The following is a 22,436-nucleotide window of genomic DNA, read 5'->3' as shown; positions in this document are numbered from 1 at the left end:
AGGACTAACAAAGTCTGCCAGGTCTCTAAGGATGTGGAGCTTTCAACTGCACATTGCTATCATCCTCACTTGCTACCTCTTCAGTAAACCATCTCAAGATGTAAAGAGAACAGGATGACCATCAAAGAAGTTCTCAACGTTGGACAACACCCTCTACCTGGTAACCCAAGAGACTGGAGAAGACAAATAGGCAAAGCTAGTTCAACGAACAGTCCTCAGGCATGGAGGAATCCCAGTGGAACAAGGCATTTGGAACTGAAAGCATTTTCAGCTGGAAGTCCAGCTTAAAGTCTGCACTATTTTGGGCAAGGATGGGTTTGCATCCTTAAAAGGAACATGGGTAGGATGAATGTGTTGAATACTGACAGGACATTTGCATAAATAATGGATTGAAGGAAAACAATCGATTTGCAGATCCAAATGCTTAGCCAAATGACATCTATCTGGAAGCTGCCAGAGCAGCTGAAAAAATAACAGCAGCAGAGACAATCCAAGCTGGACACGTTATCTTATGGTAGATTCATGAAATCAGACTTGATGATGATAAACCAAAAAAAGGTTACCTGCAGAACTACACGAATCACAGAGCAATTTCTTCAACCATCTGTCTGGGCAAATCCTTTTCTTCCTGAGAGAGTCAAAGGACAGTGAGGCAGAGACTAATTTCTACAAAGACACTTGGATGATGTCGTGAACTCTGTGCTAAGCCTTATTTTGGACTAATGCACAAAGGTCTAGAGGAAAATCTTAAAGTGCTTTTTCAGCTTCAGAAAAACATTAGAATGGCACAGTGGGCTGCAGACTGTTCTGAAGTCATGTCATGCACAGAAAGTATGTAAATATTTTCCATCAGGGAAGACAAAGAGGAAAGGTCGACAGTGAGCTAAGCAACTGGAACAAAAGTACAGCTGGAGATAGATGAGGAAATGCCTAGGTATCAGGGTGCTCTATCTACAGAGAGATCCATGGCTCTGATTTCCACATGAATGTGCATGGTAGAGATGGTAACCACTAGGAGAGAACTGAACTAAAGCAAAAAGCAACACCTCACATTGTTTCCACTATTTAGAAAGCTGAAGCACATTGAACATGGGCATCTTGAAGAACAGAACAAGAAAACTAGGACAAAGGGACTAAAAGACATAGGGAGATGCAGGGCAGAGGAGGAATTTTCTTGGGCTATCAAAACATACCAACTGCTCTACAACATGCATAGTTTTTATTCTCCAGCACCTGGTGGAGCTGTGAAGCCCCAAGAAGATGACAAACGAATAGCAGTCTTTTAATTAAACCCATGGAAAAGCTGTTCAGTTAGGGACCATAACTAAAATGATAATGTCAGAAAAACTACTGGTTTAAGAGGGAGCTGTGGAGAGGAGGAGACGCCCGATGATACAATGAGGAAGAAATTCCAGCAGTTTGGACACACCTGCCAGAAGCAACGTGTGGTCAAGCAAGCACTTGCAACCAGCTCATTGACCCTAGTTCAGTTCCTGGCACTGAAGTGAACCAAGTGCCATCTTGTGGGACTCAACACCCTCTGATCAGCTGTCCTCAGCTCCGTTATACTGTCACCAGGCTTCTCTGTGGGACGGAAAACGTCAGGCCATTGGTGCCAAGATCTGAGTTATACTTTCCTATTCACTGTCGTAAAGATTTTTAAATAACACTTTGTAGCCTATCCGAAATACACACACACGGGTAACTGACCAGGTACTTCAACAAAGATCAAAGAAATCCGTAAAATTTAAAAAAATATTAAAAATAGTAGTCCAGCATCCTGTTCTAATTGACACAATCTTGTCCAATTTTCATCTGCGCAGCTGAACCCCATGCTCAATTGTAAAATAATTCAGTCAGGCTGGGATACTTATTAACAGTATTAAAGGTCTCAGTACTTGTGGAGGGCTCTGACTGGGAAATTGCATGTCTCTAAGTTACTTTAGGTTACCTAACTAAATCAACTTTCATATATAACCAGTACTTATTTTTAAAAAATAAAAAAGCTCACTTTAAAACATAAAAACAGTTTCTAGGAGTGTTATCACATTTCTGCATAAAAAACTTGTTACAAAAAAAGGTATTGTTGGTGACAAAAAAAGGGGGAAAATAAATCCAAAACCCAAACAAACCAGACTCTGAATTATTGTTTGTAATTTTTAATCACCATATATTGCCAAAGCAGGTGAAGGCCGATACACTGAGCAGTGTGCATAAAACACAGCTCGTCAGTAATTAAAAGAGATACCATTTATTTCCATATTAAAAGCTACTCTGCTTGTATTTAAAAATAAATAAAGGGGGAAAAAAAAAAGAGGGTATCGTGAGATTACACAACTAAGAAAACAGCATTTAAGCTTGCTAGTCGACTGACACATCAGAAAGCCTTTCTAATTAAAACAACATTTCAACAATCTAAAGGAACTTCTGTGCTTTTTATTCAAATCCCAAGTTTAGGCAGGACTGAGAAATTTTATCTGTACAGCTATTAGCATCCAACAGGCATGTAGAAGTGCTTATGGAACTCTATATTATAAATAACTATAGACCAGCTTAATGTTTGACTTAACTAGACACAGAGATGTGGATCAATCTGGGTAAAGGCACAGCAATAAACCACTTACAGCTTCCCAAATTAGGGACTATTTCCGACTTTACCACTAACTCCCTAACTATACTTAACCGCTAATATTCATTCATTTAAAGGTGATTCAGGCAATTGGAATAATGTACAAGATGATCAAATCCCTCATTCTCCCTCCAGCACTCTCCTTATTTAGAGCTATTCTTCGCACAAGACATTAGCTGTATTCAGCTGAGAATGCTGGACCCAGGGCAAGACCTCGAGCTACAGCGCTATTGACCACACGGGTAAGTGATCACAAGAACATAAGAAATAAGACACATTGGGAAAAAATGTTGTTAAAATGAGCCTGTTGTTCACTCACTCATGAACAAGCCACAACAGGTATTATTGGCAGTGAAACACTATTTTTAAAGCAACTCCTGCTTTATAAATTCTTCGAAAATTGCAAATGTCTCTGCTGTCTGATAGGGTGGGCAGTTATATGGCATGTTGCCCTTAATATTGATTTTGGTCCCTGGGAACTGCTTACGTAACTAACCCGCTCAGCAGCAACTGCAGATTCTACCATTGAATATATTATAACAAGTTTTTGTTAAGTGTTTGAGCTTAAAACTCGCCCAAGTATACATTAGTAAATCATTATCACTCCAGTCACCTTTGAAAGCAAATGCAAATGTTCTGGTGGGTACGCCTGTATTCACAGAGCAGACCTACCGACAAAGAAGCTGCCGTCTGCCATACATGAGAACACGAGCTGAAATTACAGTAATTTCTATAATAGCTAAAATGCAATTAATACATCTGGTGTCCAGAGAATGCCATGAAACGTTTTTTTACCCACTTACCTTCTGTGTGAAAAGTAATTTGCAGTATTTTAAAGTGCTATCTAGAAACTGCATGCAGCAGCCAAGCACGGGAGAAAAGGGGAGCCAAATCCTGAACTGTATCAGCCCACAGAAAAGTCTGGTTTACTTTTCTGCAAACTTGTGGGATGATGCCATTATTCAAGGGCAGTATCTATCCATCATTTTTTAGAATGGCCCCTCAGCCTCCTCATGTGGGGTGGGGAGGGGGCAGAGAGGAGTTCTATCTTTGGAACTTTTTCAACACGAGAACTGGTGCATGGGGAAAAAGATACAGGAGGCAGGGAGGGCGGAAAGAAGTAAGTCTAGTGCAAGAGGGAAACTGAAAAATCCTTAAGGAAGAAGGTCTATCTGAGCCTCAGGAAGCAAAAAAAAAAAAAAGAAAAGTATGAGCACAGCTGCTCCCAGAGTGGCTATAGCCAAACGGTGAAGCAACTCCCCTTTTCTTTACTGCCTTTGGCAAACAGCTCAGTCCTTTTCAGGCTCCCCTAGTAAACACCACAAAGCTCTGAGAGAAGATCCATTTTATCCTGATCTATCTTATTCGAGTTTGTTGGGCAGAGTTTACTTTTAATTTATTTGCAGTAATTCTGTTTTCCTTTTTTCCTGCTGACAGTGCTTTGCAATTATTTTTCTACCATTGCTAGTAGTCCTAGTGCCAAAATTTAGCAGTACCTTTCTTCATTGGAACAGGAGGCAACACAGACTTTCTACAGAGAAATTTGCAGATGCAGTGTCTAAGACCTTCATTGTGCTTTTGGCAATGACAGTATATTTTGTAAGAAAACCCATTATCACCTTAATACAAAGCCGCCCCCAAGCTAGCCTCCACTGAAATACTTGTGGCTTGTTGGGTTGACTTCTCAACATTTTCGAATGCAATGACAGCCAAGAGAGTTTCAGACCAGGAAACTCCCAAGCAATGCTTTCCTACTGCCTCCTACTGCCTTAAAGACAGTGTGTACTGCCCAATCGCATTTACACACAGAAACGCACGCAATATACACACACATATATGTATATTTTTTTCTCAAGGTGACTATTGATGACATACAAAAACAAGGATTTAAAGATTTGATGCAAACAGTGCAAAGTTTTTATGAAGAGCTTTCATAACCTACAAAGTGGTAATTGAGGATCTTTTATCACTTCTGCTGGACAACAAGTCTCCACCAAGCAAAAATGCACTTACAAACCATTCTATCCTATCAAGGGTTTTAGCAGATGTGAACCAGTGCATTCACTAAGTGACCTGGGAAAGGAGCGGAGATGGGGAAAAGCCTTCATTAAAAAGAAAACGTACTCTTTTATGGCTTTCTACGGTAAAAAACTGGTATTAGAGCATGACTCTAACAAGAAAAAATTTGAAAGATAATCACTCCAGTCTGCAGGAAAGGGCATTTATGTTTCATGCAAGAAATAGAGTCTTAAAATCTGTCTGGTTTAAATGTCTGTCACTATGTCCCCATGCATCAGTTTTACTCACAGGTGCCTCAACTCATCAGGCAACTCAGACAATTCTGAGTAATTTTTATATTATTTTTTCTTAAATTAAATTGTTAAGATTCTCAAATTTCAGTGCTACTATTTAAAATAAAACCCTAATTTTTAAAGACCTCAATTTCTGTTATGTTACTGTTATAGTTTCAAAGTGTAATTTTTGGCCTGACAGTCATTAATGTCCTATAAATTCATTATTGTAGGAAAATTCTGTTTATGAATATGTGACAAGATTAAAAGGAACACAGTACATATTATAAAAGAATCATAGAATCATAGACCGTTTTGGGTTGGAAGGGACCTTAAAGACCATCTAGTTCCAACCCCCCCGCCATGGGCAGGGACACCCTCCACTAGACCAGGTTGCCCAAAGCCCCATCCAACCTGGCCTTGAAGACTTCCAGGGATGGGGCATCCACAGCTTCTCTGGGCAACCTGCTCCAGTGCCTCAGCACCCTCATAGAGAAGAATTTCCTCCTTATATCTAAATCTCCCCTCCTTCAGTTTAAAGCCATTACCCCATGTCCTATCCCTATCATTATTTATGACTATGAATACCATAGTGCCTATGAGGTCTAATCACAAACCAGGACGTCCTGGACAATTAGAATAAAAGGATTCATTTAAGGAAAGCATTGTGGAGGACCATCTTATAATATCATAGTGGAATCAATTTTAACAAAATCTCTCCAACTCCAGAACTGGGGCTTGACAGAAACCCTGGTTGGAAAAACTTACACATTGAGTAAAATTCTCAGTCGTAAAGATGAACGAAAGACAGTGACACCATTCAGAAAGTAAGGTTTCAAAAGGAGCCTTATTGGCAAGCGTAAGGCTTTCCTTTCTGGAGGCCAGACAGCAAAGGTAGCTAAGACCATATTAATGAAAAACACCGATAAAGTTGAGATGCGTCATCAGTGCAGAAGAAGATAGAAGCTTCGTATAAAAAGAACTATCTGACTTCAGCAACAGAAACTAAATGTACTTCAGGAGTACAAAAATAATACAAGGAACAATTGAAATTGTAGCTCTAAGCTGGGAGTTATGAGCTAGAAATGAACAGGGAGGCTGCAATCATAACAGCTCATAGAACGATTATGGACTGCCAGCATGATGCAACCATGAAAAAAGCAAATAGGATCCTGGGTTGCACGCTGAGAAAAGCTCCCGCAGAAAGAGCTATACGTTAATGCTAATTCACAGGAATACTGTCTATGATTCTGGTCATCCATGTGCAAACCAGATTATTTCAGCCTGAAGCAGACTGAGGGACAAGCTGCCCTGACGACTTCCAGATTCTGTCTACTTTCCTTTTTTTGCAAGAAGAGGACATTTCTTGTTTATTAGCCTAATAAAACAAAGGTTGTGAGGGGATATGCTGTAGGCTGCAAATACAACCAGAGCTTTAACAATAAAGAGGAGTCTCTAAGCTACAAGACAATGTTGCCACAAGAACAAATGGGCATTAATTGTCCAGCAATAAATGTAGGCTGGAATTCTGAAGAATGTTCCTAATGAAAGAAATATTATTCTGCAAACAGCCTTCAGATCAAAGCAGTGGGAGGATGAAAACACTGCCTAGCCTTGAAATAGAAATAGGTATCTACATTAAATGGGATGAAATGAGATGCACGCCTCCAAATCATAGAGGACCAAACACAGTGACCTTTTCCTTTCTACTGCAGTGTTCCTATATGATATTTTCCCAGCCTATTTCTATCATGTGCATTGGGGAATCTATAAGAAACAACAACAAACCTTGACTGTGAAAGTACATTAGATATTGAAATATCTTCTAAGTTATTTTCTTCTTAAAAGTATCTTTTAAAATATCACCTGTAAATGTACATCTACAGTGAAGTCACATCACTGTGAGTACAAGATGGAAATAAGAGAAAAGGCTGGATAATTCTGAGTGGTGCAGCAACAAGCTGTGGTTGTTCACTACTTTTAATGGAAGAGCTGGAGGACACCATCTAAAAAAGCCTTTTCAAAAAAACCCCCAGGCCCCTCTGCCTTCCCCCTGCTGCCCCACCAAAGCCCCACAACAAAGCCTGGCAACCAGAGAGCTAGTTCTTCACACGTTGTGGTCAAGTTGCAGAATTCCTTGCTATGGGATGTTGTAGATGCTAACACTTCATAGGGTTAAAAAGAGGGACACCAGACAAATTGTCATTCCATTAATATATTGTGACCTATTAAATACAAGAAACCTCTTCTAGACCAGAAGTCCCCAACTGCTAATTTTTGGAAGCTGAGAGCTGTCAGCAGTAGTTTCACTTAGGTGCCAGTGTCATTCTTATGCTCCTCCCGAGGAATTCGCTCTTGCCACTGCTGGAGGCAGGATACTAGGTTAATTAACTACCGCTCTGATGTGGCGCTGCTGTTCTTGCATTACATTCAACCAGCAGACCTCAGCTCAGGCTCATTTACCCCATATTAGATGGGATTTCAGTTTGGTTTGAGGCTCAGGCAGTCGCAGGTCTTCGGTTCCCATTCTGCAGAATGTAGCATGCAAGTAAACTGCCTTCAGAGAAGCTCTGCCGCGGTTTTCCTGTGCTGACCCTACTCCTTACTCCTTCCCACAGTTTTTTTTCTGAAAAGTCTTTTTCTACTTCAGGAATCGATGCATTCCTTCCTATAAAATGAGCTTTAACCTTGCTCTAATTGCCTGTTATGCCTTTTTAGGATTCCAAGGGAAAAAAAAAAAAAAAGAAAAGCAAGCTGTACAGAATTGACTGAAGGGAAAAAAAAAAAAAAAGCCAGCAAAACCCAAGCAAACAACACAGACACAAAACTCACCACATTTCATCATTCCCACTTCATAGCATTTCCGTAGCCGGCATGCCTGGCAGCTTTTGCGCCTGTTTTTGTCTATCGTGCATTGATTGGTAGCTGGGCAGATGTAATCGTTATGTCCTGCAGCGGAGTATAAAACAGAAAATTTAACACCTCCAGCAGCTTCTCTTGGTCATTTCCCTAATCAAGACCTTCATGATTTTAAGCATCTCAATTTTTAATTATGCATATATCTAAGCTCCATTAATTTAACTGATGCAAAAATGCACATTTAGCCTATACCGAAAACATCAATCTGCGACCTCAAAAAGTAACCAGACAACACAGACCAGCTTTTAGTGATGACTTAGATTACCAAGCACCTTCTAATACCAACTCATTTTTGAAAATAGGACATATGGTCTTGTAGAAATTTGCTCCCAATCCCCAACATCTTCCTGTATATTAGGATTCTACAGATGGCAGACAGCAGATTTTTTTTCCTCAGCAGAGCTGAAAACAGCAGTGCACACAGCTTCAGTCCTGCAAAGATTTAAGTAAACTACAGCTCTATTTTCTGAACTCTCTCTGACGCTGTGAGTTCCAGGAATGAAGAAGCCTTTGGAGGATTGACCCTGGACCAAAGTTAATAAAAAAAAGGCAGCCCAAGAGAGAAAAAAAAGGCTAAAGTAATGCATACTGTGTAGGACGAAGAAAGGCACAAGCACAAGGGCCAACTTTTAGATATTCTGGACAAACGTTTCTCTTATTTTCATTAGTTTCCACTACAGCCTCTGCTCTTGTCTTCTTCTCTCCCACCTCACCTTGTCCCCACCCAAACCCCTTTACGTTACTGTATTTCATTAATCAATAATCTGGTCCAAAGGTTTATTACTGTAAACTGGACTTGAGTATGCTCTTGGTGTAAATACAGTCGAATCATGTCCTACAAATACTGGAAATCTCTCTTGCAGTAGTTACCAAAGGATGCAAAGAATATTCACTCATTTACATTCCTTAATCTCTTTTCTCTCAGGTTGTTTTTTAAGTTATTTTTTTCAAACTTTAAGAATAGATCGGGCAAAGATATAGCTACCAGAGGGGTTTTTTTATTTGATGCAAGTCCAAGAGTTCATGTCCCCAAGAGTAATTATTTAACGGAACCATTGTGACTATTTCCTTGCAAAATTAAAATAATTTTAACCTTGAATTCTTGAACCGACAATTTTTAAAAGAAGAGATCAGGTTACCATTTGTCCTGTTTCCTACTGGCAGATATGGCTGAAAAACAAATTACTGTTTATCACTCTTCACACAACATGGGGGGAAGGAGGAGGAAGCTCTCTGTTGCACTATAACCCAAGCACACAGGAGTATAAAAAGTGGTTTAAAACTCCTGTGGCCTTGGAATAATTTAGCTTGCAGGCAGATGTTCAGAGATGTGGGACGAATACACTGCACTACAAACTTGGACAAGCAGAGGAGACCACACACAGTTGCTCAGTCATACCATCTAATTTTAATTAGGCAGTTGCCCAACATTTTGGTCTATGGTAGGCCCAGAAGTTTTTTTATTTTTATAAGCAGTATCCTTCATAACGACAGTGCTTGATAGTGTTTTATGCCAAAAAACTTACTTTCGTTTGATTTGAATTACAAACAAACGTTACCTGACAGGGCACATTAAGGTGTACAAAAGGCCACAATGGGTAACTTGTTCACGGGCAAAGCACATCTGAGCAACGCAGAGCAGGCAAATTATTTTCCTGACAGAAAACACTTTGAGATCAAATTCAGTCTCCATTTGTAACAAACTGGAGACAAAGTTCTCTTCAATTATTTTAGAAATCAAAAGACCTTGCACCAGTTTGTAGTCATTGTTATTCACCCATGCAGAACTTGCACAATACATTGAAAAGGCAAAGAAGTTTTGAATTAAATTTGATTCTAATGGTGACAGCAACTCTGCCATATTGAGCCAAAAGAAAATAGCTCAAGATTGCTAAAGGCTTTGTGTGCAGAAGAGGAAGGGAACATTACAGACTGAAAAATGACAGGAGTTTCTCTATTAGTATCTGCACGTAGTATCCAATGTCAATCTAATTAAGTTTCTACCAAGAGGCCCCAGATGAAGCCAAAGAACGTGATAAGTAGAGCCAAGGTTAAAGAAATTAAATGGTTCAAAGTTGCAATATGGTGTTTATGTCACTGTCCATAGGCTGTGATAACAGACATGGAGACCAACCTTTATTTCATACCGCAGCCACTCAGCAAATTTGAACTAAATACTAAATATTTAAGAATTTAAACACCAAAGTGGAAAACTTAAATAGAGCAATCTGGCAGAGTAAGAAACACTGCAATGTAGGCTCTGGGAGCGGAGGGCTGAGAAGTAACAACAATCAGATTTGTACCTAATACTTACTAGATGTATTTTTACATCCTACCTACTGTGTAGATATTACATGCTATGACTCAACAGCTCCAGGCAATATATTCTTGTCAAGAATAGTTCCTGGCAAGCAAAGTCTGCAGACAACTACCTACTCTACCTGTGTCTATTATCACAAATTCACAATTACTATGTCTAGTCTGGGACACAAACTGCAGATTCACAGGTCTGCAGTGCCATCCCACCCCGGCCTTTGCTGCAGGGCCTTCCTGTGCTGGGTATTCCACCTCTTCTCCAAAGCAATCAATTGCTTACTTTGTAATGTTTCCAGATCTTGATAACAGAAGAGCCAAAAGATAAAGTAGTCAAATCATGTGTCGCTCTGTTTTCAGCATGCAGCACCATACACAGGGTTACTAGATCAATCGCTGCAGCCCCTGATCAAACGGAGCAACTTATTTGAGCAAAGTTATCAAAAGCTGATTCTCCTACCTTGAATACTTCTTTTAAAGAATGCTTTGCAGCCTTCACATGACCAGACCCCATAGTGGTATCCTGAAGCATAGTCACTGCAGACTGCACAGAAGTGGGCATCCCTTTTTGAGCCAGGATTATTTGCAATTGGGCTTGTACAGTCATTGACATTAGTTTTTCTTTTTAACGTCTCTCTGAGAGAAAACAAAAACATCTGTTATAAAAGAGGAAAAAAAATAATCTACATTGCAAAGAGTTTCATTATTTTTCATTGTGTTCAATTCTCTCTCTCTAGAGTCTTCTTATTACTGAACACAGGGTATTGTGAAACTGCTAAGCCTTTTTCTGATAAGGTTATTTAAAGCATATTATCTGACCCCAGAGCTTTCAATGATGACAGACAATAAAGTTTTAATATAGTCAAAGGCATAAAACTTGCTTGCTGAAGTGTCATTCAGATGAACTCTGGAAAAAGTCATATGGAATGCTGATGGATCTTGAAGAATTCCTGGAAACATAAAGTCCAGGAATTTGTGAACGGAGTGGACTTTGCCTTTGGGAAGCTTAGCGTGGAAAATGCGAACTCAGACAGCTTGGACTGATGTGATAAACTACCACGAACACAGCTGCAGTTGCTTTGTACTATTGGCAAGGGTAAGTTCTAGCTGGAGCAATACACATCTAGTCTCAAGTATTTCATCCTTTAAATGAGGCTTTATTCATTTAATGAGATGTTGGAGACAAATATTTTGAGAGGTGAATCTCAGCCGACAAAATCAACTCACAATGTTAGACAAAGTTTTCTGTTCAAGGTGATGACCCACATTGATTACCCTAATGCTACATCAAAGTAATTCTGAATACAAGAAGAATGGAGAAACACAATTAATGAAATGCTTTCATACAAACAAAAAAAATATTACTCCATATAAATTAGTAAGATACACTCATTCCTAAAGCACTGCAAATAGTTCCAACTTACTGGAACTATTATTTCAACTGGATTAAAATTAGAACAGGATAGAAACATGAAATAACAGCCAATTTCTGACACAAACATCCTGTAAACAAACAAGGAAGAGGAAAGGAACTTAGATTATCAGTAAAGTGGGGTTTAGGTATAGGAAGCACATCCACTGTTTATCTTTTCTCTGGACCTCATTTTCTTGGTGGTTTTAGCATGTTTTACCTTCATGGTTAATATAATTTCTAGATAGAGAGAATATAGTGTCATGTGCAAACTGGCGGCAGCAGTTTGACAAAAGGACAGCTGTAAAGTCAACTTATAGGTATAAAAACTTAAGCACAGAGGCAGAAGTTAGAAACTGCAGAATTTTCCTCATCCCACCTTCCAGCAGGTTTAGGGAAGAGAAGAAACAGCAGTTGGGGTAAGACAGCAGGTAGCAGGGTTTATGACTTCTGAAGAACAAGGGTACATTGCCAGGGCAGAAGAAACCTGTTCACTAACAGAAGCAAGTTTAAACAGAACAGTAGAAACGTGCTGAAAGTGCTGTCAAAGACGGTTTAACTAACATATTAAAAGTAGACTTTGTGCTGGTTTCATTACAGGAGGTAAGAACAAACACACCCACATGCCAACTAAAAATCAAGTTTATAAATATTTGAGGAGAACATGCTCCAATTTCCTAGCAGAAAATTTGGAAAGAAAAAAAGGTGGTCCTCTGAGAAACAAAAATTTTGTTTTGGAATTTAAATTCCAAATTTAAGGTACCTGTCGTAAAATTAAGTTACTGCAAGCTTTTAAAAAAATGTTAATTCATTCAGATATTGCAAGGAATAAAGGTGTTTAGATGTTTAACCAGCCCGGTTTTTGATTACAGACACCCCCACCCACACGCACCCTCTACCCCTGTCCCCCCCCATTCACAGACTGCTGAATCACTGAGTTATTTCCCCTTCTGCCACGCGGGGAAGACCAGTGTGGGTGAAACTCTCCCTCAGAATAAAGGGACTGCATCACACGCACCTAACGTGCTGCTAACACACGGAGGAAAAAGCATTGTTATTCCTTCCCGTTTCCCCGTATTTGGAAAAATAAAAAGTAATTTGACATTTCACATTCGTAGAAGAGGTATATATTTAAGGTCTACTTGAGAATCAAGATCTAGTTGTGAGAGTCAGAAGAGAAAATCAGCTGGAGAGGATCTCAGCGACTGATTGATACCCTACAGAGAGTGATGTTTATTGCCCTCATTAAAGCACCAAGATGTTATGGATGAAAATACAGGAAAAGCACACGCCGTAACATCTCACTGAGGAGTGTTGCTTTTAACCTCCCAGTCACGGCAAGTGTTTTAAAAAACACTTTTCCTGTTTAACGGCAGTCACCCTGCACGCATGCAAGCTGCGTGACTTCCGCAGACCGTAGCAAACAGCTTGCACACAGAGCGACAATCTGGAACGAATTCCTCCTGCAGGCGAGCGGGCATCAAATCTGCTTGTCTGTGATAGCTGCAGCAGCGCAGCAGGAGGTTCAAACCCAATCGTTTTGTTACTGTTGTCTTTAAGGACAACAGAACTAGGAAATAATGGAGAGCTTTAAGGTACACATTCCTTACCCTGAGGACCTGGCGATCAGACGGCGTATCCATGCAAACAGCAAACCAGGGTGGGCAGCCCCACACGTGGTCAGAGACCACCTCCCAGTGCTCTTGGGACTGGTGCACTCCAGCACGTTCAGCAGATGAATCTGCTGCCAGGTCCTTCAGGAGAACTGGCGGTAGCTGGCTGGATGCCCACAAAGCTCCTGCACCAAAGGATGCAGGAAAATGGGGGAATGTACCCTGGCTGCTAATGAGGAGCCACATGGACAAAGATTTATCGCTTTACACCTCCTAATACTCCTCTCTATTTTATGATCACGGTTTCTATATAGAGATATTATATTTCCATAAAAAGAATTAAGATCTTTTTGAAAATAACAAGTTGGTGATTTCCTACTAGTCATCAACAGTGACGAGATGATTACCCTAAAGGAGAAGGAATCAGCAAGATTATCTAGGTTATTCAGTATCTATCACATCTCCTAATTACCTCTAGCTTTGCCACAGCACGTGTTTGATGCATATGCCACACCTGGAAAACTTGAATCTAAATTCAACTTTGTATTAAAAATGAAGAAGGATAGCACAGATTTGACTTAGAAAGCAGCAAGATTTGCTCATGGCATTTGTCATCTGTCAGGCTTTTTTAAAACCTAACTATTGTATGTTATAAAAAGAAAGAGAAGAAAACACTGAGAAAATAAAAAGAAACCCCAACATTAAGTCAAAAATTACCAGTCCAGATTTCATAATTACTTATAACTTTTCCCTCCCTCCCTCCCACAGGCCACTGGCTCATTCGGTGCCTGGAGGTAATTCAGTCCCATACAAGCCTAAGCTGTAGGGTGAAGAAGGCTGTATCAGAAGGTCCCACGCTTTCTGTGCTCACATTCTTGCCTTGTTTAGTGTGCTGGAAGTCAAAAGAGTGCCTCATAGTTCCTAAGGTTTGTAATTTGAATCTCTTCCTTTCTCTCCCAGAATGCATGCAAGATGATGGGCAAAAATCAGTTGAAGAATACTTTTCAATCTTTATCTTCCTCACTTTCTAGAGCCTCCCTCCACCATAACTTCTGGAAGCGTTAATACCACACAACTGTCAAAGAGCACAGGTTCTGCTACGCTCCAAACATTGATTAATACGCTGAAAATTGTATCGCAGGTATCTCAAAATGAAGGGACATATTTTTGCCTAATCTCTGTAATTCCTCCATCACAAAATGGAGATGCCAATCCATCACCTCAGAGAGACTTCATGATATGCGTAAGTGCTCTGTGGAACAAGCACAATAAAAAGCATAGGAGGATAATGCAAATAATTATGGCTTCAGAGCAGAGTTTAAACACTGTGTATAAATATAGTAGCACTCAGTGAACAAGACAAATGAAGTTATTAAATAATTTCCAATTAAGCAAGCATCGCTAGCCTGTGCGCCCAAAAACCTTTTCTTATACGCTCTACCTACGATTAGTCAGAAGCACAAGGAAAAATAATAGAAGGGAAGAACAAGTTAAGTTCCAGAAGCATTGCTCTGGCAACTTTAATGAAGTTTCCTGATACTTTTTAGAAAGTAATATATCTGTTCATTTTGAAAAGAAACCTTTTGTTTCTTTAATTAAAACCCTGTTATTTAGGGGATGAAGACAGAAGACAAATTCAGGCTGCTTTTAAATATAATATAAAATAATTACACTGCCATATTCCTTTCCTCTTCCTGTCATTTTGATATAAATGGAGTGATCCTGCACCAACAAAATTTATGAGATAATTCTATTGGCTTCACAAGGTACAGGACCTACAATGCAAATAAATATAGCAGAGTCTTTATCAGCAAATTATTACAATTTTGTACAAAAAAATATAAAACTTTAAAAATTTGCCTATTTTTACATGGAATACGATTCATTTTTGTTCAGCTACTGGTGCAAAGTAACACTACGCTGCAGAACATCTGCATTAACAAAGTTAAATAAATTTCTTCTGTATTCATATAATGAACCTATTTGTGAGGAAAGGGAATGCCGAAAATTCAGGTTCCTTATTTAAGCTGACCTACAAGGAGATCCAAATTCCACAGCAGTCAGCGTTAGCGAAGTGGATCACATTAGTTTAGCTAATGTTAACAGACATTTACACCCAGGGAAAATAAACTCCTCTCTCAGTGAGACACTTGCTTTATTTTGAAAGGTAAAATAAACTGTGTAACAGGCCTAGATATGTAGTAACGTTTTCTTACTCATCTTTCAAACAAACCCCCTTTTCTCAAACTACAATGCTGTTTAAATTTACCTACACTTTACAGGATTAGTCTCTCCCTTCCCCCAGAGCTATTCCTTTAAGTTTCAATCCCAAGAACTCTTCCTTCAAGGTATAATCTACAAATCTGTCGTGTCACAGTCATTGTTCCCATGGCAATAAATATAATGTTCATGACATTAATTTAAGACCTCACCAAAGGATAAAGCAAAAGGAAACCACGGATTTTTTCTTTACAGCCTTATTTCAGGACAGATATCCACCATAAGGGAATTATAGCTCTTGCTTTTTGTTTTTCTGTGTCAATGTTTTTTTCTTTTTTACACCTTCTATACACAAAGTGGGGGTTACGATGCCTCATACTGAGACAAATGAACCACTGAGAGGTCCAGCTACGAAGCAACACAGTAGTTACTTGCTGCTGAATGATAAAGATCATCCATCAGTTTAGACTCCAGATTTCATTGATTTCTCCCCTTTAAGTTACGTCATCAGCTACAAGAGCAATAGTCTGTATGAAGCTATACAAATGGCAGAAGACTTTCTTACTTGAACTCCAGGGTGGTGGATTTGGCTTCCCTCCTGCCTGCGTAGAGAGCACGCTGCAGAGCATCAGATGGGGTGCTCTTGCTCCTGGGTTATCCCAGCTGCTGTCCCATCATCTGGACAGCTTCAAACACTAACGTACAGCAGCTTTCCCAGCGCTGTCAAAGTTTTGAAACATTAACCAAAGTGGGAAGAGTTTGGATGTCAGCCCTATTCACGTTAGACCTGTTTGGGGAATCCTTCTGCGTCTCAGTGCTATCCAAACAGCCTCTCCCAATCCACACGCCTACACTTAAAGTAGATTTGCACTCTGGAACTGCCTGCTACTCTCTGCCGACTCCAAACAGAGACCAGTCCGGTGGCCGGGCTGAAGATCTGTGCACTTACAAGGCTGAAGGGGACGCAGACCTCATGCCCCAGCCCTGTGCAGACAACATAAGGCACACCCATTGCAGAAGGAACGTGGGCGGTTTCAAAAAGAGCACAAATCCTTTATTAACAATTGCATTAAAACTGTTGCCAGGACACACTATTTTTCATACTGACACCGACTGCTGAAGTTAAATAAGGAGCCCTATGAATAAACATACAGCTGCTAAAACAGGAACAGCACCTGTAAACACCCTGTGCTTTTATCCATCCAGCAGCTGTTGTGCCCATGAATGGAGTAATTTCATCAGCCGATGATCTACACACTACTTACGGTTTGCAATATGAGTAAACGTGCAGAACGGGAACATGGTTTTGCAAATACAGTTTCTTTACAGCTAGAAACTTAGCCCGTGAATCTGCTGTTCATAATGCCATCATAAAGTCAGTTGAGAACAGCAACAAGAAACAATGTCAGACATTTTCAGCAGCAGCACCCTTTTGGACATGATGCAGGCTGCTGTGGGACTGTTAATACTAAAACCAAAAAAACAAAGAAAACATTTCCTTTGACTTCTAAGTTCATGAAAAGCCTTCACAACTATTAGATGCTGCAAAAGACCAAAACAAACAAAAAGCCAACCAGACAACCAACACATGATAAAATGGAATTCAAACGTTGTATGAAGAGGAAAAAAAGAAGGAACCTTTACCTCTTTCACTCAAAGGACTTAATATGCCAAAGCAAAATTCATTCTTATTACACAAAGTAACACCCAGCAGTCTTGAACTTTCGTTCATACACAGTAAACTGTTCCCACATTGAAGGCATTCATAGTGCTTTGTGTTCATGTATAGTTCTCTAAGGAGCTATTGAAATCCTATTTCAGAAGTTACATTTAAAAAAAAAAAACAACCCCCAAACACAAACCACAGGACTGATTTGGTGTTTAGTGGAGGCTTCTTGGTTTTGTTTTGTTTTTCAGAGAGACCAACACATAGAAATCAAATGTTAAAAGAAAAGACTTAAAAGAACTAAAGAATCTGGGAATAATTTTCAGCAAAGTTTTAAAGAAATGAGTAGTACTGACCTGCTCACAGGTAGCACTGGCTCCAGAGGTCTTGCTTCGCACCACGGGCTCTTCGGCTGCTCTGCATACAGCAGCGACGACTGGCAGTGCAATGCCAGAGGGGAGAGATGGTCAGGAGCAGACCATAACACGTTGGGGCTTGATGTTTGCCTCACGGACGCGCTCTCTGAATCACCAAAATTGCTGGCAATGTTGTAATTCATCATAGCAGGACCGCAGAACGCCATCGCAGAATATTCATGCCTGCTTTCCACATAAGATGAGGGAATATAGACTGGACTGTGTTCTACCGTCAACGCAGACTGATTACAGCTGTAGGGAACCGGAGAGGCGATACCAGCGGGTGAGTTTTTAATTTCTGTTTTATTGCATCCAATATCCTGAAGGGGCAGCAACTGAGAAAAGTCCTTGTGAGAAGATGCACACAGGGACATTTTGAAGCAAGACTGAAGACTGTTGTTTAAATATTCATCCTAAGATGTTAAAGTATAAAAAAAGTTGAATTAAAAAGAAAGTTCTGTGTTAAGTCTTTTCTGTAAAAGAAAAAAGGAATCAGTAAAACAGAAAATATAAAAATATCCTGTTAAAACAGATTACACGCCAAATGTACTTAAATTGTCGATGTACAAATTTACTACCTTTAAGAAAAAGAAAGCAGTCTAGAACTGCCTTAAAAATAAAGGCTAAGACACATGTTGAGTTCAGACTCCCTTAAAAAATAATAATGAAAAAAAAAAATCACCTGAAGTCTGAAACAAAGATGCCAGTGACGACTTGGATCCTAACAAACATAACTCATTACAATCAGGGTAAAGCTGCTCTATGTCGGAGGGAAAATTACCCTATGGTCCACAACCATTTCAATTCTCTTTATAAAAACTCACCACCTCCCGCTCTCCCTGTAAGTGTGCTGCTTCAGCCTTCCCTTCATCAACACACACACGTAACAGCAGCGGTTTTGAAAACACACACACACACATATCCTTTACCTTCCGAACCCAGAACTCCGCTGCACATCCCTCTCCACGGAGAAGGAAGACATGTAAGGGATGTCAGTAAGGAACTTCATCACTGAGAGGTCCCTGGACATGGCATCTCTGAAGAGAGCCACTATGGAAGTAGAAGTCACAAAATGCAGATGTTTCTGAAGCTGAGAGCACAGAACCCAAGCGATTTCATAAGGTCCGGAAGTTTTATAGTTTCCTGTCGTTCTCAATCCCCGTCTCAACTACTCCCCATCCTTCCTTCCATCTAAATCAACAAGCAAAACAGAGACCTTAATTTGCCCACAGTATATACTTTTTTGCCAGATTTAGGTATACCTGAATTTTTTAAGGGAGGAAAAAAAACCTGAAAAAAGCCACCCAAAACCAAAAAACCAACCAACCATTAAAACCATCCTTCTAAGACATAACCCCTGCCCTGGAAGCATTACTTTTAAAATGCATTTTAAAATATTTCTTTTTTATTCTTCACTATGGCTTCATCTGTAATTCACTCCAGCTTTGAAGAGAGACCTGCAGCCCTCTTATAGCTTGCACTCCAAACCAATTCCATTTCCAAAATAGAGAGTTCCAGCCCTCAAAACTGATATTGTAGCGTGCTTTTACAGACAGTAATAAGATCTTAACAAGAAAAATCACAGCATAATTTAAAAAGTAACCCACAGCTTTGCTATTCCAGAAGCGGCCAAAGTATTGATGCTAAATATTCTTCTTTCACCGCATGCGACCATAAAGCAAGACGAGGAAGGTTCAAACAGGTTTGCTGAAGTACCAGCAACCTCCCTGTGCCCAGAAATTCTCAGATGCCAGATGGCATTTCTAGCATCCCATCTTGGGGCACTGACATATTTTTTTCTCTCTAGGGCCAGGACTGAGGGTAGAAATATTAACAAAAAATGTAAGAAATAGTCTTTTTGAATAAAATGGCTAGTTTAGGGTCCTTCCTTCTCACTTTGCACTCTGTTGATGAATCTGCAGAAATAACCAGGAACTCATTTAAATCATCTCAGGCACTTAAGACCCAGCTGCTGTTTTTTCCTTTGTGGGAAACAGGAAAATGAAATACCTCTGCAGCTGTTTATGTCCAGCAGTTGTTGCACTGGAACTCCGATGCAGCCAGAGCTGGAGAATCTGACCTCACTCCTCACGCAATCTACACGCTTTATTTGCCCCAGCCAGATGCTTCACAGTCTCCTCTGAGAGAAACGAAACATCATTCCATTCTCACTGCAAAAAGCACTGAAAATCTCAAAGGTGCTTTCATTCCCAGATTATGGGGTGAGTACCCCAAATAATTTTTAAGCAGCGGATGAGGGAACTAAGAAATTGTCTTAAGACTGCTCTCAGTGGTTGCTATGAATGGGCCCAGCGAGCACACTGAGCTCAAAATGCATTTAAAGCTTCTGTGTAGGTAGAGCTGTATAGTACTTGCACTCTCAGAGGCTGCACGTATTCGAGGTGTACGTGGACACTCTGCAGGAGCATCTGGAACGTTCAGCAAGAGCTGACTGTGCTAACTGCATCCCTCTGCTTCCCTGCAAAGGGCACGCAGTGCAGGGTTACCCCAAGCCCTTCTGAGAGGAGGACCTGAGAGGCATTACAGCAACATCTCTGTTCCATCAGCCGGAGACGTTCTGGTATGATATTCTGATGGTTTTTGCAGCAGGCAACTGGTTGTGTAGTTTCCCTCTGAGATTTGGAAAACACATGCAAGTATGCTTAGAAGTAGAGAGAACACAGAGCTGGTACTACACAATTTCATGAACTGAAATCACGACTTTAAGTCGTGTTTTCCTGGAGAGGTAACCCAGTAGAGTGGTACGCAGGATAACTGCCTGTTTAGCAGAAGGACGTATTCTCTCCAAAGGGCAACACACAGTATTTAGAAACATACACAGAAGTTACGAGAAGTAAGAGTGAAATTTGGTTTAGAGGGAGGAGTCCATGCAAGCATGAGGAGTCAGTACAGCCTTCCTCAAAAACAGACTGCTCATGACTTATTTACAGGAGAAGGGACTCTGGGTTCCAGGAGGTTAAAGAAAACTGTACTCATGGTCTTCAGCAGGCTGCAATATAGTGAAAAAATAACAGCATTGGCTTAAGATAATTAACTTGGGTCGTAAAAATAGTTTAGCTGCAGTAGACTATGGATCTACATGAGACCATGTTGTTTGCATTTCCTTATACCTAGAGAATTTAGAATGGGAAGCCCAGAGCCTCACAAATAAAGACAAGCTGCTGAAATTATCCAGTATTGCTCAGAAGGTCCTAAAAACTGACTGCTGGACTGTGCAGTTCTAAGGACTGTGAAGTTAAGGAAGGACTACAGATTCAGGGAACCAGATCTGAAGATTTAAGGCTAGAGGAAACAAATTCCACTAACACCAATACCTCGGAAGCATGACCAAATTAAATCAAGGATTAGAATAAGTAGTGCAATGGGCTAATAAATTTCTTCCATCCTGGTATAATGTCTTCATATCTTAAGCACCATTCACTGAACAGAAATGAACTCCTATATGAACTCCCATTTCAACATCTCCTTTTCTGAAGAAAGATTTTAAAAGCACGACTCAATGTTACAGCACATTATTTAGGTCTAATCTATCAGCACCACACTAAATCTGTACCAGGCACAGAAACAAAACAGGTATCTGTACTTTTTATACTGGTCTTCTGTGAGACTGCAAATGTTTCAGACAACTTAAGTCAGTGCAGCTTAGCAAGATACTCAACAACTAAAATGTCATTATTAAGTAAATAACCATTTTGTTCGATTCCTTGAGTAACACTTACCATTCACAAATCTAAGTCACTAAGGGCAGGGTTCATATCTGGCATAAGAGAAAATAGTTCCATTGGCTCCAGTACACAGAGGATGACACCGCTCTCCATGAGGACGTAGGAACAAACATGTGATGTTATCAATGTTCTCCACACACACAAAAAAATCAGCTTTCTGATCTTTAAACAGCTCTACATATTGAACTGGATGTATCTTGAGAGGCACCACGCAAGACACACCAGATCAGGCACAAGAACTGGTTTAGATGTCATAGTCAAACAGATACATGGGTAAATAATTAAGCCATCTGACCTATTTAAACAAACTCAAAAGACAGTTATTGCACATTACCTATATCAAGTATCTTTTTAAAAGCCTTGTATGAAATAAATAATTTTTGTTTTGTTTTGTTTTGGAAAGGGGGTAAAATAGGTAGAGAGGGCAGGCTGCTATGTTTTAGAGCCTGCTTAGAAACATAATACAATAACCCTCCCTAGAAAAATGCAACAGTCTGCAAAAAGCAATAGAGTGGTGGATGTTCTCAGGCACCATTCCATCAACATACACTATAACATGCTTAGAATTTTATAGGCAAGTCATATATTTTGAGCAAAGACTTTTTTGCAATAGAGAATCAAGATGACCTTTTTCTCTGCTAGGCTTAAATTAAAGTGCAATCTTTCTTCCTTTTGTTTTAATAGAGGTGATTCAGCAAGCATGGATTCCACTACCTCACAGCCTAAGCCCCTCAGTCATCTCGCAAAGCGTTCTATTAATATTCTGCTAAGTTAAGCTTTACAGAACTCACCGCAACAATGAACGGAATCATTTTATCAAAAACTGATCATTAAAGGAATGTCATTCCTGACGCATAAAATGGAACTTGTGCTTCAAGTTTTGTGAAAAACTTATTACTCATTAAACACAGCAGCACCAGATACTGCCAACAGAAGGCATATAAGTAAACAAGTTTATTATTACCTGAGAAGGACTAGATGCAACAAGTAGGGGACAGAAAGGGAAGCAAAATGAAAATAAAGCTATCTGTTCAGACCTCAGATGTTGCGCGCATGCCTGCAAAACTAATAGCCTGTTCTCAATGAGATCAAGACCTCCTCTGAAGAAAATATTGCAGATTAAAAGCACACGGGCAAGAAGATTTCGAAACACTTAAGCAAAATGAGCACTCTCTTTGGCCTATCTTAGCCTTTAAGGCTAAGTCCTTACTA

At 39.9% G+C, this 22,436-nt stretch overlaps 1 protein-coding gene across 4 annotated transcripts in view; it reads right to left on the bottom strand.

Moving 5' to 3' along the window:
* ESR2 (estrogen receptor 2) overlaps positions 1-21,434 on the bottom strand; it is a 38,387-nt gene extending 16,953 nt beyond the window's left edge. For 2 of the 4 annotated variants that reach the window (XM_054828322.1, XM_054828323.1), the window contains exons 1-4: positions 21,219-21,434; positions 17,419-17,891; positions 10,613-10,788; positions 7,753-7,869 (exon numbers count right to left, since the gene is read on the bottom strand). In XM_054828322.1, coding sequence (XP_054684297.1) covers positions 7,753-7,869; positions 10,613-10,788; positions 17,419-17,891; positions 21,219-21,221 — 769 coding nt within the window. In that variant the 5' untranslated portion in view covers positions 21,222-21,434. Of the gene's footprint in view, positions 1-7,752; positions 7,870-10,612; positions 10,789-17,418; positions 17,892-18,407; positions 18,604-21,218 lie in introns of those variants that run through there. The other 2 variants (XM_054828325.1, XM_054828324.1) reach the window with 2 other exon arrangements.
* Between the last annotated feature and the right edge of the window lie 1,002 nt (positions 21,435-22,436).

This window comes from Grus americana, chromosome 5 (assembly GCF_028858705.1).
Source record: "Grus americana isolate bGruAme1 chromosome 5, bGruAme1.mat, whole genome shotgun sequence".
Lineage (NCBI taxonomy): Eukaryota > Metazoa > Chordata > Aves > Gruiformes > Gruidae > Grus > Grus americana.
Note: the sequence above shows the minus strand (reverse complement) of the source record. Positions and strands in the feature narration are given on the sequence as shown.